General features: G+C 42.1%; 1 protein-coding gene across 1 annotated transcript in view; it reads right to left on the reverse strand.

Annotated features, from left to right (window-relative positions):
* apoba (apolipoprotein Ba) overlaps window positions 1-19,548 on the reverse strand; it is a gene marked incomplete at both ends in the record, with an annotated part of 66,293 nt that extends 46,745 nt beyond the window's left edge. The window contains 9 exons of the mRNA XM_084044708.1: window positions 51-295; window positions 2,329-2,405; window positions 3,229-3,353; window positions 5,915-6,067; window positions 9,203-9,330; window positions 11,959-12,157; window positions 13,386-13,498; window positions 15,503-15,553; window positions 19,485-19,548. Of these exons, the coding sequence (XP_083900834.1) occupies window positions 51-295; window positions 2,329-2,405; window positions 3,229-3,353; window positions 5,915-6,067; window positions 9,203-9,330; window positions 11,959-12,157; window positions 13,386-13,498; window positions 15,503-15,553; window positions 19,485-19,548 (1,155 nt within the window). The remainder of the gene's footprint in view (window positions 1-50; window positions 296-2,328; window positions 2,406-3,228; window positions 3,354-5,914; window positions 6,068-9,202; window positions 9,331-11,958; window positions 12,158-13,385; window positions 13,499-15,502; window positions 15,554-19,484) is intronic.
* Between the last annotated feature and the right edge of the window lie 216 nt (window positions 19,549-19,764).

Raw genomic sequence — 19,764 nt, forward strand, 5'->3', positions numbered from 1 at the left:
ACCTGCCAGGTCTTAATGGGTTAAACGGTGTAATGGTGACACCTCCCTACCTGCCAGGTCAGCATGTCAGACATGGCTGACATGTCTGCCACCGTGTGGCTCAGCGTCTGGTTGGTCAGGGAGCGTAGCTGTGTGACCAGCCTGTGGAAGAGGCCGGCTCTCTGCTGACCCTGTGAGCCGTCTGCCAGACCCAGCAGCTCCTGGACCGTCCCCACAGCGGCCTCTCTGCTCTGGACCGCCGCTCTGTCCTCAGGGGCCTCCAGGTGCAGAGGCTTCATGTGTCGGGGGTCCACCTCTGTGCGCACACACACACGCACATGCACACACACACACACACACACACACACACACACACACACACACACACACACACACACACACACACACACAAACACACACAGGAAGGTTTACCACAGCAAATAACACTTCATTTCGAACAGGACACACAAAAAATATCTTTTTTTTTGGCGAGCGATCCTGTCAGTGTATAATAATATACAGTCTATAACATAATAATTAAGTTGAGCGGGGTCCCCCAGGGCTCTGTACTGGGTCTGCTAGTATTTCCCTCTATACCAGGGAGGGGTCTTCAACGTTTTCAGCTCAAGGACCCCCTCTCTGAGAGAGAGACGGAGCAGGGACCCCCCACTATATATTGCATAAACTTGTGTTGCAGATTAAAGCTTTTCATAGATGTTGGTTTCATGTTATTTTCAGACATTTAACCACTTAAACCGACAATACGGTTTCTAATAATAGAAAGTAAACTTTCACTCTGTACCTCTTTTTCCCCCCTCTCTTTGCCGGAAATAGCAGATCTACAAGCTCACAACGCCTCGCAGCGCGAGGCGTTGTGAGCTTGTAGATCGGCTATTTGGTGACTATTGGTGAGCTTGTAGATCGGCTATTTGGTGACTATTTGGTGAGCTTGTAGATCGGCTATTTGGTGACTATTTGGTGAGCTTGTAGATCAGCTATTTGGTGACTATTGGTGAGCTTGTAGATCGGCTATTTGGTGACTATTTGGTGAGCTTGTAGATCAGCTATTTGGTGACTATTTGGTGAGCTTGTAGATCGGCTATTTTGGCTATTTGGTGACTGAATTTACCTCACAGGATCAATAAAGGTCTTATCTTATCTTATCTTTGCGGGAAATAACCAAACAGAAATATCTTCGCTGACTGTCAGCCTCCTCCAGAATATATGGGTTCAAGCGACTCATTTATACTTTGTTGCATCACGGGTGTTGCTAACTAGTGTTCATTTTGACAGCAAATTTTGATTTAGTTTTAGTCAAATTCTGTGTAGTTTTAGTCACATTTTAGTCATCTGAAATGTTTTAGTTTTAGCCTAGTTTTAATTGACAAAATACGATATGATTTTAGTCGACTAAAATGTATTTCGGTCATATTGCCCGATCTGTACTTAGCTGTGTGCCGAACATAGCCGATCTACAAGCTCACAGCGCGTCTGCGACGTGTTGTGAGCTTGCAGATCTGCTATTTTTGGAGCGTGACACCCACGTGCAACCAGAAATAAATACTGGATCTCTTCTCCACTAGTTCCCTCCCTAACATTTTACTCTAGCTTTTTATTTGTTGACAAAATTGTCAACATATTTAGTGATAGTTTTAGTCATCATAGCTTAGTTCATATTACGTTTTTATTTACCAACATTTTACGTCATAGTTTTAGTGGACAAAATTAACACTTGTTATGCTGACTGGCATCGCTGGCGTGACCCTGGAGATGGATCACACGTTCCACACGGTTTTTATGTTGTCACCTTGCTAAACTAATGGCCCAAGTCATTTTTTAAAAGTTTTTCAGGAAAAATAAAAACCTGATCCAAAACAAAACTATATGATATTTCTTAATTATTTCACCCAAAATGTTTATAACAAATTATGACTATTTAAATAGACATAACACTGTATGTCAGTTATGTAACATAAGAGATTTAAATAGGTTTAAATAGGATTAAATCTGACCAAAACAAAAAGAAAAAATAATTACAAAATGGCCTAAATCAGTAAATCATTTGGCTTAAGTCACAAAAACATGTGACTTAAGCCAAAAAAAAAGCCTATTTTGGCCTAAGTCACACTAGGGAGTTAGGCCTTTATACTAAATGGGGAGTGAACAGCATGATCCTTTTCTATTAGGAGAATTAGTCCATTTTACCAGAGGTGACCTTGTGTCATGAGGAGCTGACTTAGGCAAAAATATAATTTTCCTCAAAAAATGACTTAGGCCATTAATTTAGCAAGGTGACGATGTTGAAGTTCCAGTTCAGATCTATTATTCAGTCCAGAAACATCTTCTTACCAAAGATTCTGTTGTTGATCCTGGCGTTGTCCTGTAGAGTCAGAGTCTGGGTGATCACCGAGGAGATCCCGTTGTCCCTGTGAGGCACAGTGACATGACTCCACTACATCTCATTGTAACAATATTGTACTTTTTACTCCACTACAATTATGTGAAAACTTACTAGTTACTAGTTACTTTGTAGATCTTGATTATTATTACCAAACATACATGAACCACTTCAGCCACCCACCCACCCATACACACACACTAGTGATGCGCGGGTCGGGTTTTTTCATGACCCGCCCCGCGACGGAACCCAACCCGCCTCAACCCGCCCCGCGAACCCATATATAAATCTATGGCTCAACCCGCCCCGCGACCCGCGATTTTTTTTTAATTCTGTAAAATCATGGTTAGAAAAGAATCCCCAAGTATATTCAAACTGTTTTATTGTTATTATTCTTATTCTTATTAGGAATAAAGACAAAACAAGAGCATGTGATTTTATTCATTTTTTTGCGTGTGAGAGCGGCTGACCCGCTCACCCACAGCCCGCATAAAATTCTCCGAAATTCTGACTTGACCCACTCGCGCCGCGGGTTGACCCGCGGGTCCCGCGGGTTACGGGTCAACCCGCGCATCACTAACACACACACACGCACGCACGCACGCACGCACGCACGCACGCACGCACTCACTCACTCACTCACTCACTCACTCACTCACTCACTCACTCACTCACTCACTCACTCACTCACTCACTCACTCACTCACTCACTCACTCACTCACTCACTCACTCACTCACTCACTCACTCACACTCACACACACACACACACACACACACACACACACACACACACACACACACACACACACACACACACACACACACAGAGAGAGAGAGAAGGTGACCTACTCGTGGGAGAAGGGCAGGTACAGGTGTTTCTCTGTGCATTCCACTGAGGTCATGTGTTTCCTCCTGTTGTCAAACTGATAACTGCACTGGTGAGAGCTTCTGATCAGCTTAGACAGAGGACGATGCTGGAGGTACAGAAACACAACATTATGTAATGTTTGGAAAATGTACATTCTGAAACATTTTCCATGGTTTGTTGTCTATTTGAGCCTCAAATACAGTGACCGCCCCGCCAGAGAGTCAGGAGGTTTAGGACAGTGGATTAAAGGATTTAAGATTGTCTGACTTCATTTAGTATTCGATATTACACATCCTTTTGATTCATAATACTGCACATCCACATCCACTGTGGCCAATGCACCAGTATAGCTTCATTCAACATGCGTTAAGATAAGAAACTGTTCTAAATTGTAATGTTTCACATTCTAGGTGTGAAACATTACATTACAGTCATTTAGCAGACGCATATATCCAAAGAGACTTACAATAAGTGCATTCAACATAGGTAGGGAACGAAAACTACTAATCACCAGAAGCATTAAGTGCAATATATCAGCTTCCTACTGTCTTAAACAGATGAGACAAAATAGGAAAATCAAATGAGCACGAGCTAAAACAAATAAGTGTCTCAAATAAACAAGATCCAATAAAACAATAAAACAAGAGTTCGTACAACTAGTCAACAACTAGGCAAGACAAAGAGGAAGGGTAGTGTTTCCTGAAGAGGTGGGTTTTCAGCCTGCGGCGAAAGATGGGCAGTGACTCTGCTGTCCTGACATCAGTGACTCTGCTGTCCTGACATCAGTGACTCTGCTGTCCTGACATCAGTGTCTCTGCTGTCCTGACATCAGTGACTCTGCTGTCCTGACATCAGTGTCTCTGCTGTCCTGACATCAGTGACTCTGCTGTCCTGACATCAGTGACTCTGCTGTCCTGACATCAGTGACTCTGCTGTCCTGACATCAGTGGGGAGTAGGCTTAATATTCTATGCTAAGCTGTATAGCTTCAAGCAAATATGTATCACATTGTTAGAAGATGGTGCTAATTGTACTTTCTGTGTTCAGTCTGATTTATACTTCAGCATACAGAAAATAGCAGATCTACAAGCTGCACTACTAGTCACAGATGCAACTAGTTGTGAGCTTGGAGATCTGCTATTTTCAACACGCGACACTATCATAGGACGGAGCATGACTTCGTCATTTGTCATTACACACAAAACTAAACGTTTCCCAGTGGTGGAAAAAGTTCTAAATTGTTTTACTTAAGTAAAAGTATCAATACTGTAATGTAGAAATACTTGAGTAAAAGTACCTATTGGTATCAAAATGTACGAAAAGTAAAAGTACTCATTATGCAGAATGAGTACTCAGGTGCGAGTCACACACCTGCCTGCAAATGGTACCAGGGCTGAGACTAAATAATGCTCTGTCACTCTGCATAACGGAACACCAGCTTCCACTTGCCCTGTTGCACCATGGGTATTATCCTGAAGGGACAAACCTGGCATCGTTCCATGGTGGTCAGTGTTGCTGCTTGGAGCATCAACACACAAACTCAACAAAGTTGCAAGACCCATGTTCAGGTGTCAGTCAGGTCGCTGGCAGGTCGCTCAAAACAAGAGCGATTACCAACAGAAGCATATTGGGGGGTTTTGGCACATTTTTTGGAGGCGCTACCCACACGTTTAGCTGTGTTACTCGTTCCACGATTGCACGATCCTTACAAATCATACCTCGTTGTAAAGGTGACTAATCAACGATATAAATGATATAAAACACAATACCAATTGGTATTATTGAAGGGGAGAAATAATCGACCGACGTTAAAGGACGACTTCACCGATTTTCAACCTATCTTCATATAATTGGTCCTCACTAATACTCATGATAAAATGGTACCATTTCTTTCTACTCGGTCTGTGTCTCAGAGGAGGGCTGTGGACAGTTCAGAGTCCCGTCTACCAGTGACATCATCAATGGGGAATCCAAGCTAATAGAAACGGCTGGCTTTCTATTCCTGGAAAGTTGCAATGCAATAAAAGAAGCCATTGTTCTCGTGTTCATAAAAATCTAAATAAGAAATGTGAAATCCTGTTGGGAAAAAAAATCATGCTGAACGATGATGTCACTGGTAGACGGGTTTCTGGACTGTCCACAGCCCTCCTATGAGACACAGACCAAGTAGAAAAAAAATGGTACCATTTTATCATGAGTATTAGTGAGGACCAATTATATGAAGATAGGATGAAAATCGGTGAAGTCGTCCTTTAAGTTTCCGAACCTTTTGTGTTCAGTTTATCTGGCTATGTCAGGGGTTTTCAACCAGTGGTTCTTGAAGGGGTTCCAGGGGGTCCCCAGCCAAATTAATAGTTAGGAACCAAATTGACCCTTATGTGTCTGTAACTCTGAGAGTGTACAAATGGAACCAAATGGACCCTAACGGGTCCATTTGGTTCCATTTGTACACTCTCAGAGTTACATGAACACTGATGATGGTGACACAGTGTAGATTGGGACCCCCCAAGAAATCTAAATGGTTGAGTCCCTGGCATATCGTTTCAAATGGGGGTCCCTGGGCTAATATTTGTCAATTTGGGGGTCCTTGATGCGAAAAAGGTTGAAAACCACTGGTCTATGTATGTATCTATGTGTAACATTGAGGTGGTGGAGGCCCGGTTCCTACCAGCTGTTGAAGCAGAGCCACGGGGCTGCTGGCCAGAGGTCTGCTGGTGAACTGGTCACACTGGGACATGTCCAGGGACACCGTCACGTCTGTGGCGATGTCCTTCCTGGACTTGACCCGGTGCTCTGCGGGACACAGCCCGTGCACCGTGCTCTGAGGAAGAAAAACACACACAGAGATATGAGAGTTAAAGACAACAACACATTGACATTGATGAAACAAGACAGCAACCCTTTTCATATGAAGGTCCATTATTTATTTATTGGGCATTTGAGCCACGGAAACACCGTTTGATGAGATTTAGACCCTCAGAACCTAAAACTTATATTATATTATAATAATATTTTGTCATCGTTGGATAAGATTTTGTCCACAATTCCATCCATGCTGTGTTGACGTTGGTTCCATAGGAGAGACAACAGGCAAACGTTGATCAAAATAACAGTTCTTTACTCCTAAAGGACTGGTGGTCCCCGTACCACTGGTTGAGAACCACTGCACTAGAACATTGAAACTGATCAATTCTCTCTCTCTCTCTCTCCCCCCCCCCTCTCTCTCTCTCTCTCTCTCTCTCTCTCTCTCTCTCTCTCTCTCTCTCTCTCTCTCTCTCTCTCTCTCTCTCGAACTAACACCCCCCACCACACACACACACACACACACACACACACACACACACACACACAGTCTCTTTTAAACTTTCTTAAACTGATCCCTGTGTCTCGTGCTTGGTGGTCCTATAGACATTAGGCTACCAAACAAACCTAGATATATCTAGGAACAGCAAGACTCCCAGTTCGATCCCTGTGGGCTCCCCCAGAGTTAGTGTGGAAGTGTCCTTCAGCAAGACACTGAACCCCTAACTGCTCCTGATGAGCAGGTTGCATGGTTTCCTCTACCATCGGTGTGTGAATGTGTGTGTGAATGTGTGTGTGTGTGTGTGTGTGTGTGTGTGTGTGTGTGTGTGTGTGTGTGTGTGTGTGTGTGTGTGTGTGTGTGTGTGTGTGTGTGTGTGTGCGTGCGTGCGTGCGTGCGTGTGTGAATGAATGTGTGTGTGAATGTGTGTATGAATGGGTGAATGTAATGCAGAATCTATGAAAAAGCGATTTGAATAAAAACGCTATATAAATGCACCATTTACCATTTATCTAGTCTTTAATTATTTGTCCTAACCCACTTGACACGTGACATGTGATTTGACCCTCCTCCCTGGTCATTTTGATCACTTTGATTAGAACTCCTTCTCAGTCATTCTGCAAGAGCGTCAGTTAAACTGAAAAATGTCTTTTTTATAGCAGCTTGACCAACCTGCTGTCATAAAGATACATATGAAGATAAACTAATCTGATTACAGCTTGACTCCTGTTATGAGGGCTCTGTAAGGTAACCAGTGGTGTAAAGTTACTGAGTACATTTACTCAAGTACTATACTTAAGTAAAATGTTGAGGTACTGGAGTATTTCCAATTTTCTGTACTTTCACTTCTACTCCACTACATCTCAAAGGCAAATAGTATACTTTTACTCCACTACAATTATTTTAAAACTTTAGTTACTAGTTACTTTGTAGATTTTGATTATTATTACAGAACATACATTAACCACTTCAGCCCTGTATGCATTTAGGCCGTTTGAAAATAGCCGATCTACAAGCTCACAATGCGTCGCATCGCGACCCATTGTGACCTTGTAGATCTGCTATTTTCAAAACTTGTGAAATGGGACATTCTACATAATGAGTACTTTTTTACCTTTGGTACTTTAAGTACATTTTGATACCACTACTTTTGTACTTTATCTCAAGTACATTTTTTTATTCCGGACTATCACTTGTAACAGAGTATTTCTACATTGCAGTATTAATAATAAACAATAATAATACATTTTATTTCTAATGCACTTTTATTCACAAGGAATGTCAGAGTGCCAGTATTGATACTTTTACTCAAGTAAAAAATGTGAGGTAACTTGTGTCTAGTCTTCTTTGTACAGCTCGACTCCTGTTATGAGAGAGATCTGTAAGGTAACTGTGTCACTGAAGATAAGACAGCTCAAACAGATTACATGACCTACATGAAAGCTATTATAACACTGTGTGAACTGTCTGTTACCCAATACTCATTACCTTCAATTGATAAGTCCTTTATCTATAACACCGTGTCATTGTAGGTGAGAAGAGAACGTTTCAAATGCTTTTTTTTTTTACAAGCTTGTACTGTAGATCTGCTCTTTTAGAAATATTTTAGACATTTTTTAGATGATCATTTAGAGAGAAATGTTTTGGTCTGCATGTTGGTGTGAGACTCCTGGCTGCCACAGTAGTTGATATAAAGACCACTTGTGTGTGACAGTATAATCTCACGCAGCCAGACAACTGTTCCACAATCTCTCAATGCTATGTACAGTATATACAGTCTGTAACTACACCTCCTGAAAGCTGAGAGAGAGGAAGCTGTCGTCTGTTCGTCATTTCCGTTCACGCTGTACAAGTTTCCTTTGCACAGAATGTGTGATGGAAGCATGTGAACAGTGTGTGTGTGTGTGAGGCAGCACTCTGGCTGGAGAGAGTTGAGAGACTATTACTGTGTGTGACATAAAAGTCATCTTCACAAAGTAAACTACTGTTGCAGTTTACTCTTTCCTACTGTACTCATTATGCAGAATGTGCTATTTCACGAGTGTTCAAGATGTATACAAATCTTTTGGAAAATAGCAGATATTGCCTCTGAGATGTAGAGGAGTAGAAGTAAAAGTACTGAAAATTGGAAATACTCCAGTACAGTAAAAAAATGCCTAAACATTTTTGCTTAAATACAGTACTTGAGTAAATGTACTTAGTTACTTTCCACCACTTTTGTACTTAGACTATAAGTGAGATAGGACACAACAGAGATGACACACCACCCAGGTCACAGCCTGAACTGATCTGAACCCAACCTATCATAGAATGACTCTGTTTATGAGACACAGAGACACAGGCTCCTGCATCATGCGTTGCATATTGACAACTAGCTTCCACCTCCGATAAGGACGCGTCCGCTGCACCGTTCCTTGTGTTGTCCCATATCGATGAGGACAGAAAAACAAGGCAAAGCTCCGGGCAAACACGTATAAATAAAAACCCTTTTAATTTTCCATTAAAACATGACTAGTACACCAGAAGGCTACATTTACTATTCTCTACCTATCGTTATGCAACTTGAACGGCACAGAGTCGCCCCCCCAAATCATGTGGGGACCCCCCTGGGGGTCCCAGCCCACATTGAGAAGCAGTGTTTGTAGAGAGTCTCACCATGGGACTGAGGTCCTCCTGGTCCATGACAGGAACGATCAGAGCCGAGACCAGTCCTCTTTTTATGTTCAGGATGTTGACCGTCTCGTCAGGTTCAGGGAACAGCCTGACGTCTTTAACATGCTCTGCTGTGAACGAGAGAGAGTTCCTGGACACACACGGACAAGCACACACACACGCACACACACACACACACACACACACACACACACACACACACACACACACACACACACACACACACACACACACACACACACACACACAGTGTTAAGACTGGGAACGCATCAGTGTCATTAGATTAGATTTTAACCACGTTAACCATTATTTTATACTTTGGCTATACAAAAATAGCAGATCTGCAAGCTCATAATTTGTAACTCAAATCTTTGCTTTAGGAGGTCCATGGAACTGGATTTGCACACATTTTCACATTTTTTCAAACATAGCAGATCTACAAGCTCATAGTGCCGCGCTATGAGCTTGTAGATCTGCTATGTTTGAATAACCAAATAAATCTTACAATGACACAGATGCGTTCCCGGTCCATTTGATGTACGACAAAAGTGTATGTTTTAATTGGCTAAGCCCTATTTGACAAATAAAAATGTTTTTGAAAGATATTGTCTCTCTTTTTTTTTTTAAACATGCCAAGAATAGAGATGGCGGTGAATAACGTGAAGGCATTTTCATTTTGTTGTTTTGTTGTTTTATTGTTTTGGTTCCAAATGTGTTTGGAAATGAGAACTGATGCGTATAGCACGCACTGGAGAGGTTAACACGCATGTGCAGCTCTGTGTGGGACATGTGTGTGTGACGTGTCAAGCAGCTGACCAAATTGGCGTTCCATTTAAACCTGATTCATTGACTTCCTCTTGCTGTCAGCGCTGCCACTGAATGTTGTAATTGAGCGTTTGTTTGCTCCCAGCACCACCAGTAGGCTTTCTGCTTTCCCTAAGGCATTGGTTCTCAAAGTGGGGTCCGGGGACCCCCAGGGGTCCTTGAGGGAGTTCCAGGGGGTCCCCAGCTAAATGATAGATTAGGCACCAAATGCACCCTTATGGGTCTGTAACTCTGAGAGTGTACAAATGGAACCAAATGGACCCGATTTGTACACTCTCAGAGTTACATTGACATAGATTTTACGATATAAATTGCGGTCCAAGTGATAGAAATGCCATTAAATGGGTGTCTCTCTGTAGCCTCTAATGGATGTCAAACTGGTGATGATCCTTGAAATTAAAATGGTTGAGAATCACTGCTAGAGCCCTAAAAAAAATCTTCTCTTATGGGGGTCCCTGGTATATCTTTTGAAATGGGGGTCCGCGGGCTAATAAGTGTCAATTTGGGGGTCCTTGACATGAAAACGTTTGAGAACCGCTGGCCTTAAGGGCTCTGTTCCCCCCCCTAACAACAGGTGTTGTTATAGACGCATATATCTCCCTGCTCTTAAATGGTTGTCTTGTAAAGTGCTGAGCAGGAGTAATGTATAAGCAGAGCCTGAACCACTAAGAGTCACTAAGAACCACTAAGATTCAGGCTCTGCCTCTGAGATGTAGAGGAGTAGAAGTAAAAGTACTGAAAATTGGAAATACTCCAGTACAGTAAAAATCACACCCTGTGTGAAGGTAGCGGCGCCTTTGATACATTTTGTCATCGATATGTGTTTATAATGTGTTTATAGCCACGTGTCACGTGAAGCTTGACCAATCACTTTGTTGACATACGCACCTGACCAATCAGAACGTTGACGTACGCACACGGACAAAGTCAGGTATAGAGCAGGATCCGCTCTATACCTAAAGGTATAGAGCGGCTAGCGCCGCTAAAAATGCCTAAACATTTTACGTAAATACAGTACTTGAGTAAATGCACTTTCCACCATTGTACTTAGACTAGAAGCGAGATAGGAAGGACACAACAGAGATGACATACCACCCAGGTCACAGCCTGAACTGATCTGAACCCAACCTATCATAGAATGACTCTGTTTATGAGACACAGGCTCCTGCATCATGCGTTGCATATTGACAACTAGCTTCCACCTCCGATAAGGACGGGTCCGCTGCCCCGTTCCTTGTGTTGTCCCATATCGATGAGGACAGAAAAACAAGGCAAAGCTCCGGGCAAACACGTATAAATAAAACCCCTTTTCATTTTCCATTAAAACATGACTAGTACACCAGAAGGTTACATTTACTATTCTCTGCCTATCGTTATGCAACTTGAACGGCACAGAGTCGGCCCGGGTCCTGTCTGGCCTTAATTACCCCTAAACTACTTGAGTAAATGCACTTTCCACCATTGCACTTAGACGATAGGAAGGACACAACGGAGATGACACAACAACCAAAGAAGACATAATAATAATAACTAGAAAAAGTGCTCCTCGGAGCACAAGTCTCCGCCAGCAGACTTGTGTTGGGAATGTTGGGAATGTTCTACTTCTTATGTTCTAATTAGAACATGTTACTGTGTCATAGTAACATGACACAAGTGTCCTATCCGTGTCCTATCCGTCTGTTTTATCCAAACCTTAGTTGGATAAAACTGGTATCCCCACCTGGAGTTACTGTATAACTGTTCTATCCGTCCAATTGTTACAGTATCCGCCATTTCTCAGCCATTTCGTGATTGTTCCTGTCTTACCTCACTTTGAAAGAGGCAAGTGACACATGTATTTATAGCCCCTTATATGTCACTAGCCAATCAGATCACACTATTTCACCGTATTGTCACGTGACACGTGACAATACGGTGATCTGAGGCTCTCCTGGCGGAGACAATAAATAACTCATATCCCACTAACTTCTCCATGGCTGTCTTGAAGGCCTCAGTGTCTTCAGTCTGGCTGTAGACGGGCTGTCCCTGGTCGTCCATGGAGGACACCTCACTGAGGACACAGTCTCTGGTGTGGAGGACGAAGCTGCATGTCTGGGGGACTTCCATCTCCACCTGGAGGACATATGATAATATTGAATATATTATTAGTACATCTTTCGTACCGAATTAACCGAAATAAAGTAACAATACCCCCCAAAAAAGTAAAACTAATAAGTAACTAATAAGCAAATTAACTGTTATTAAAGGATTTATAAAAGTCAATTTTTCTCAGCTTTCTGGTGTTTTTCTGCTTGTTTTTCTAAAAACAAGCCACATTCAAACCGCCATAGCTCTCTGGAAATGGAGGATTCGAGAACCGGCCAATGTTTTCTCTTTCCCGATTCTAGTGTGTGTAATGAGCAGGGGTGCACATAACTGGTGCGCAGGTGCGCATGCGCACCCAAAATAAAAAATGCGCACCACATCAGACGACGCGAGGCTCTTTTGCGTACCAACAGCTGGGACAGGAATTTCCAAGCTTTTATTTTTTAGCAAAACTAAAAAATAAAAGCCTGGAGATCGAGGCTAGGAATTTACTTCCTGAAGCCACACTCACACAATCACCCTAAAGCATGCGTCTGCCCCATGTACAGCCATTAGGCGGAGGGGAAGAGGACGCACGCTGCACGTGATTGTGTGATTGTTGCCTCGCGTCGCCTCGCATCGCCTCGCTGCGTGCACGCAGCCAGCAGTGGCTGTTAGAGGCACTCGTCACCGATGATGAACGCACCGTGATGGTGCAAAATATGCCGTGAACGTCCCAAATCTGGCGGATAAAAGCAGCACAGCACAGGACACCAACCTTGGGGGGTTCACCAAACGGTGTGAGAGAAAAAAAAACGAAAATCGGCGGAATTTGGAAGCAGAGCGTCGCAGCACCCCCCCCCCCCCCCTCCCCCCGTTGACAGAACGGGACGGGACCATTTATTTGTTGCGCATCAAGTCACATCTCCAGGTGCTCTTCTGAATACTAGACCTAAAAAGTTATGTGCACCCCTGGTAAAGCCCTGGTAAGCCCATCTCCTTGAGGATGGCAATCACAGACAATATCCCGTGATTTTTCAAAGGTACAGTAAAATCGCTGTTTTTGCTGGCAAGGGGACTATAAGACAATGTTTAACTCTGGCAGTCAATTAGTTAATAATAATAATAATATGTGTGTGGGGGACCTCTATCTCCACCTAGAGGACAGGAGGGGACAACAGAGACAGCAGCTGTCCCACAAACAGAGAGAGGGACATAGGGGGGAGGGGGGGAGGGGTGTTGTTCAGACAGTGATGAAATGAGGACACAGCGTTACCTGACAGGTGACTTTGGGTCCGTTCCTCAGGCTGGAGGTTCCCGTCACCCCGTTCCTGCTCTCCGTGGTGTAGTGGTACGTGTACTTCTTAAAGGCCTTGAACCTGGCGGCCACTGCAAAAAAAAACAATCATTATGAAGGATTGGTGTAAATAATGTGAATTCTACTGTCACTGCAACCCACGTGTGGAACGGGTCCATTTGGTTCCATTTGTACACTCTCAGAGTTAAATGAACACTGATGATGGTGACACAGTGTAGACTGTGTTGATTTAGGCTCAAACCTTTTGAAAATGGTTTGAGGGACATACACCATATGATATTAAATATCAATTTTTTTTTTTAAATTCATGGTGTGTCTCCTTTAAAACATGTGGATCACTGGCTTCCCTTTAAAACATGTGGATCTCTGGCTTCCCTTTAAAACATGTGGATCTCTGGCTTCCCTTTAAAACATGTGGATCTCTGGCTTCCCTTTAAAACATGTGGATCTCTGGCTTCCCTTTAAAACATGTGGATCTCTGGCTTCCCTTTAAAACATGTGGATCTCTGGCTTCCCTTTAAAACATGTGGATCTCTGGCTTCCCCTTAAAACATGTGGATCTCTGGCTTCCCTTTAAAACATGTGGATCTCTGGCTTCCCTTTAAAACATGTGGATCTCTGGCTTCCCTTTAAAACATGTGGATCTCTGGCTTCCCTTTAAAACATGTGGATCACTGGCTTCCCTTTAAAACATGTGGATCTCTGGCTTCCCTTTAAAACATGTGGATCTCTGGCTTCCCTTTAAAACATGTGGATCTCTGGCTTCCCTTTAAAACATGTGGATCTCTGGCTTCCCTTTAAAACATGTGGATCTCTGGCCAAGGACGAACTTTAGCCAAAGAAGAATAGAATAGGTGTAGAGGAAAAAAAGAGCCGACCGAATTTAAAACAAAAAACTTATATAGAGGGGGGTCCCTGCTTCAAGCTCTCTCTCAGCTAGGGGGTCCCTCCCTGGCCTGAAAACGTTGAAGACCCCGTGCCCTAGGTGATTCTGAGAAGGAAGGGACAGACGGATCACCGTGTCAAAAACATGGCTCCCCATCCGTTCTGTCTCCTTCTCTAAAACCCCTAGAACTCTGAAAGTTTTTACGCTGGGGAAAACGACTCATTTTGTATCCGTGATCGCTTTGCCATTGTGACCCCGCGTGAAAGATGTTATCGTTCCAGCCGTTAGCCACAGGCCCATCGGGCAACATGGAGGCATGCTTTTTTTTGTCATGGATCGCTCGTCATGGAGTCTACAGCTTTAAACAGCACAATGGAACGCAGCGGTGAAATTCCAGGCACCAAACGTATTCTGTTATTATGAAATTCTGGCACCCGATGTGTTAAAAGGGATAGTTCACCCCCCCTAAAAAAAACTATGTATTAGTCACCTCATAGAGACTTGAATTCATGGATATGTTTTAGTAGTCATTCCTGAGACAATAATTTGATGAGCGGCAGCGGTTCAGGTAGGAGACACAAAGGAGTCTCCTTTGTGTCTCCTACCGGAACCGCTGCCTACCGCTCCGCTGGTCATGACATTACTGTCTTAGGAATGAGACACAAACTAAAGAAATATCCATGAATTCAAGTCTCCATGGCAGTGGCGTGCACATTTTGAGAGGCAGGTGCTCAAGTAAGTGATCCTTTTTTTTGTTTACTTTGTCTGCTCTTTTTTCCCTCTACACCTATACCTCTTTGCCAAAAATAGCCGATCTACAAGCCCACAACGCCTCGCAGCGCGAGGCGTTGTGAGCTTGTAGATCGGCTATTTTTGGCTAAAGTTCTCCTCAGAAAAGGGATGCTAGGTTTCGAGTGGTTATGGTAAAAAGAAAAATCATATCACATAAAGATTTGGCGGACCCCCTGTAGTAACTCTGAGGACCCCCTAGGGGTCCCGGACCCCCTGTTGAAGACTCCTGCTGTAAACTGTAAACTTTTTTTCAAAAGGGCACTTCTGGTCAAGAGGGCAAAGGGCAGGTGCTCTAGAACAAGTCATTTTTGGGGGTGAACTGTGCCTTTAAGGACAGTACAGTATGTTGTATCAGTGTGACGGACAGGCCTTCCACATCATCAGGTCCTGACCTGACCTTTGGTCCTGACCTTTGGACCATGAGGAGAACAACAGTCATTGTTTGTTACTGAACAGAGCAAAGAGACACAACACAGTAACCGAGTACATGTACTCAAGTACTGTACTTGAGTACGATGTTGAGGGGCATTTACTTTACTTGAGTGGGCCTTACTTTACACCACTGGCCTCATAACCCCCGACATGACGAAATTCCAGGCGTGGTTATAGAGTCACAGTATATCTCAGTATTTGTACTCCAGTACTTATCTCTCCACAGAGAGGGTCATGTGTGTCAGTGGACATGAGAGGCAGTTCAACACATCGATCTGCTCCCATGGGTCAATGTGTGTGTGTGTGTGTGTGTGTGTGTGTGTGTGTGTGTGTGTGTGTGTGTGTGTGTGTGTGTGTGTGTGTGTGTGTGTGTTCCCGGGTCAATGTGCATGTTTGAACCAACAACACATCACCGGCCAGCACATGCTGACCCTCTTAACCAGGCCGCGCCCCCAGAACACACTGTGAGACCAACATGAGAAAATATAAAATAAGGCCAAACATTCATACTATCATTCAGTCGACCATTTTAACCCATTAAGACCGGGCAACGGATCTGTGACGTTTTTAGATGTCTTTGGCTATATTAAAAAAAAAATAGCAGATTTACAAGCTCATGTGAGCTTGTAGATCTGCTATTTTTTTTAAACAAATCGTGAAAATGTGTGCAATATTTTTTAAAGCCAACATTTTAACTCATTTTAATCTTTGCTTCTGGGGGGGGGTCCCTGGAACAACAGAGAGGGCCTCTCTAACCACTCAGCTATTCCCGCCCCCTATAAACATTTGATGAAAATGGCCGATCTACAAGCTCAGAACGCACAACGTGAGCTTGTAGATCAGCTATTGTTTTTTTTACTACTCAAGGGATTTGATGTAGAGGGAAAAGAAAGCAAGGGGCCAAGGCCAGAGCCCTGAGGGACCCCTGCATGTCAACAAGGGTTTTAAGTGGTTAACTAAGTACACAGGGTTTTTAGAGGTTAAAATAATGAGACTCTACAGGATTTATTCTAAGTTTATCACACACACACGCACACGCACACACACACACACACACACACACACACGCACGCACGCACACGCACATGCACACGCACACACACACACACACACACACACACACACACACACACACACACACAAAAGATATCGATATATTCGACAGATATGTTCCAAATTGATGTTCATGTATATGATTTTTTGTCTCTAAAAACATCAGATAAATACTATATTTAGGGAGGTACAGATGTGAAACATGTTTTTTTAATCAATGTTGTTTTGCTATGTGTTGCTCTCTCTCTCTGCCTCACAACCGTCTCGTCAAAGTACACATGTGATGTTTGTTTTTTTCTGTCATTGAATTTCTGAATGAAAATGAGTCTCATAATGTTGTTCTTCTGCTACAGATTTTAACCCATTGAAACCGGGAACACATTTGTGTAACCGCTTGTGTAATCCATATCCTATACTTTGGCTATTCAAAAATAGCAGATCTACAAGCTCATAAGCTATGAGCTTGTAGATCTGCTATTTTTGAAAAATCGTGAACATTTGTGCAAATCTTTGAATATATTATTTTCTAAAGCTAGCATTTTGAAGTCAAATCTTTGATTCTGGGGGGTCCATGGAACAACATATTTTGAGATGGGGGTCCGCTGCCAAATACATATCATTTAACTGGTCCTTGATATGAAAAAGTTGGAGAACCACTGATATAGAAACATACGTTTAAAAAAGAAAAAAAAAGACATTTGTAGAATATATATTCAAAGATTTGCTCAAAAAATCACGATAGCAGATCTACAAGCTCATATAGCGCGGCACTCGGTGCCGCGCTATATGAGCTTGTAGATCTGCTATCTTTGAATAGCCCAAAGAAATCAAAAGAATGTCACAGATGCATTCTGGGTCTTGTGATGAGGAAATGTGATGAAAGATGAAATGTTCTCCTGATAAACTTACGTTTACATGTGGATACGGGCTCTTCATTCTCACTGCCTGGTTCTGAAATAAAAAGACATTCATTTGATCACATTTATGTTATGAATTATTACAGTAACAACAACAACAATAATATTAATATAAGAAACAAGAAGACATGAAGATGACATCATAGGGATATAGTAAATAGAAAAAGTGACAGATTAGGCCTATGTCCAGCAGTATAAATAACATAATTAATGGTATAAATAACAGTAGTAATGGTATAGATAACAGTAGTATATAAAATACATGAAATCACTCACACAAACACAGTAAAACACAGAGTTAAATACCAAAGGCAAAACCTTATGTAACCTCAAGAACAACAGTGGTGATGAAAAAGTACTCACATTTCTTACTTAAATAAAAGTATCAGTACTGAAATGTAGAAATACAAGTAAAAATCCGGAATTCGAAACTTACTTACTAGTAAAAGTATTGGTTTCAAAATGTTCTTAAAGTACCAAAAGTAGAAAGTACTCATTATGCAGAATGTCCCAAGTTTTCAAATGTATAAAATGTATTAAAATCTTTTGAAATCTACAAGCTCACAATGTGTTATATCGTGACGCGTTGTGAGCTTGTAGATCTGCCTTTTTTCAAATGGCCGAAATGTATATAGGGCTGAAGTGGTTAATGCATGTTTCGTAAATCTACTCCACAAAGTAACTAGTAACTGAAGTGTTGAAATAATTGTAGTGGAGTAAAAGTACAATATTTGTCTCTGAGATGTAGTGGAGTAGAAGTAAAAGTATTGAAAATTGGAAATACTCCAGTAAAGTAAAAGTACCTATAAATTGTAATTAAGTACAGTACTTGAGCAAATGTACGTAGTTACTTTCCACCACTGTTAACAACTCAATGTGATTTCAGATCAAAACGATCAGAAGGATTTAGTATTAATTAAAGGCACATTCCGCCTGGCATAAAGAATGTGATCTCTGGATAAAGATCGAGTGGAAAACACAAACAACATGATCACGGCAGATTCTCAAAGTAGGGCCAGGGGACCAACAAGGGGGTCCTTGAAGAGGTTGACTGATAATTACTGTAGGAACCAAATGGACCCTTACAGGTCTGTAACTCTGTACTATACACTCTCAGAGTTACATGGTGTTAATTGGGGTCACAGAATAGTTTCTATGTAATGGGGGTCCCTGGTCTAATTCATATCAAACTATTATACACAATAGAATCCTCAGATTTTATAGCGTGCATATATTCATTTATTCCTGGAGTGAACATAACCTTTAAGACATCTAACATTAATTATATTTTTTAATCCATATCAATATTGAGCCACTTTAACTGCTTTCAACTGGCCTTACCTATGTTGGTCATGTACTGTACTGTACTGTACTGTACTGTACTGTACATGTACTGTCATTATTGTCAAAATCTTTCAAACGCATCCAAACATTTACCAACAGTTTCAAACATTTTCCAAATTAAGTAATTAAGTAATTAAGACCTGAGGCGATTCTTTAAAAAAAATCTAAATCATAACAGTTTTTGGAAAAAGAAAATCAAAAAATATTTTTTTCAAGATTTTTCAAAAATAGCAGATCTACAAGCTCATAGCGCGGCACTTGGTGCCGCGCTATGAGCTTGTAGATCTGCTATTTTTGAATAGCCAAAGACATCTAAAGTGACACAGATGCGTTCCAGGTCTTAAAGGGTTAAGTAACTAAGTACATGTACTAAAGTATACTGTAATCTTTAGGTATTTTTACTTTACTAAAGTATTTCCATTTTGTTACGTCTACTCCACTTCATCTCAGAGACAAATATTGTACTTTTTACTCCACTATAATTATTATTATTATAGAACTTTAGTTACTTTTGCAGATTTGGATTATTATCACAAAACACACATTAACCACTTCAGCCCTATATATATACATGTCGGCCGTTTGGAAAACAGCCGATCTACAAGCTCACAACCGGAGAAGATCAGAACTTACGAGCCCAGACGCAGCTGCTGCAGATCAGCAGCAAGAGACACAGAGTGTCTCTGTCTCCCTTCATGATGCTCTCCTTCTAGAACGCTCTGCTGGTGATGTATGGACGCTTACAGCTCTGTTTTAGATCTTTTATAATGTGTGTGTCTGTGGTCCCTCCTTTATTAGACCCAGAGCAGATAACTGCATCAGGCTGCACTGGGGGGAGGGGTTCAAAGTTCAACGTGTTGCTCAACACTGTTGTTAAGTGTGACTGCAGGCCTCACCGTGGAAGAACCAATAT

This window comes from Gymnoscopelus microlampas, assembly GCF_963454915.1.
Source record: "Gymnoscopelus microlampas genome assembly, chromosome: 20".
Classification (NCBI taxonomy): Eukaryota; Metazoa; Chordata; class Actinopteri; order Myctophiformes; family Myctophidae; genus Gymnoscopelus; species Gymnoscopelus microlampas.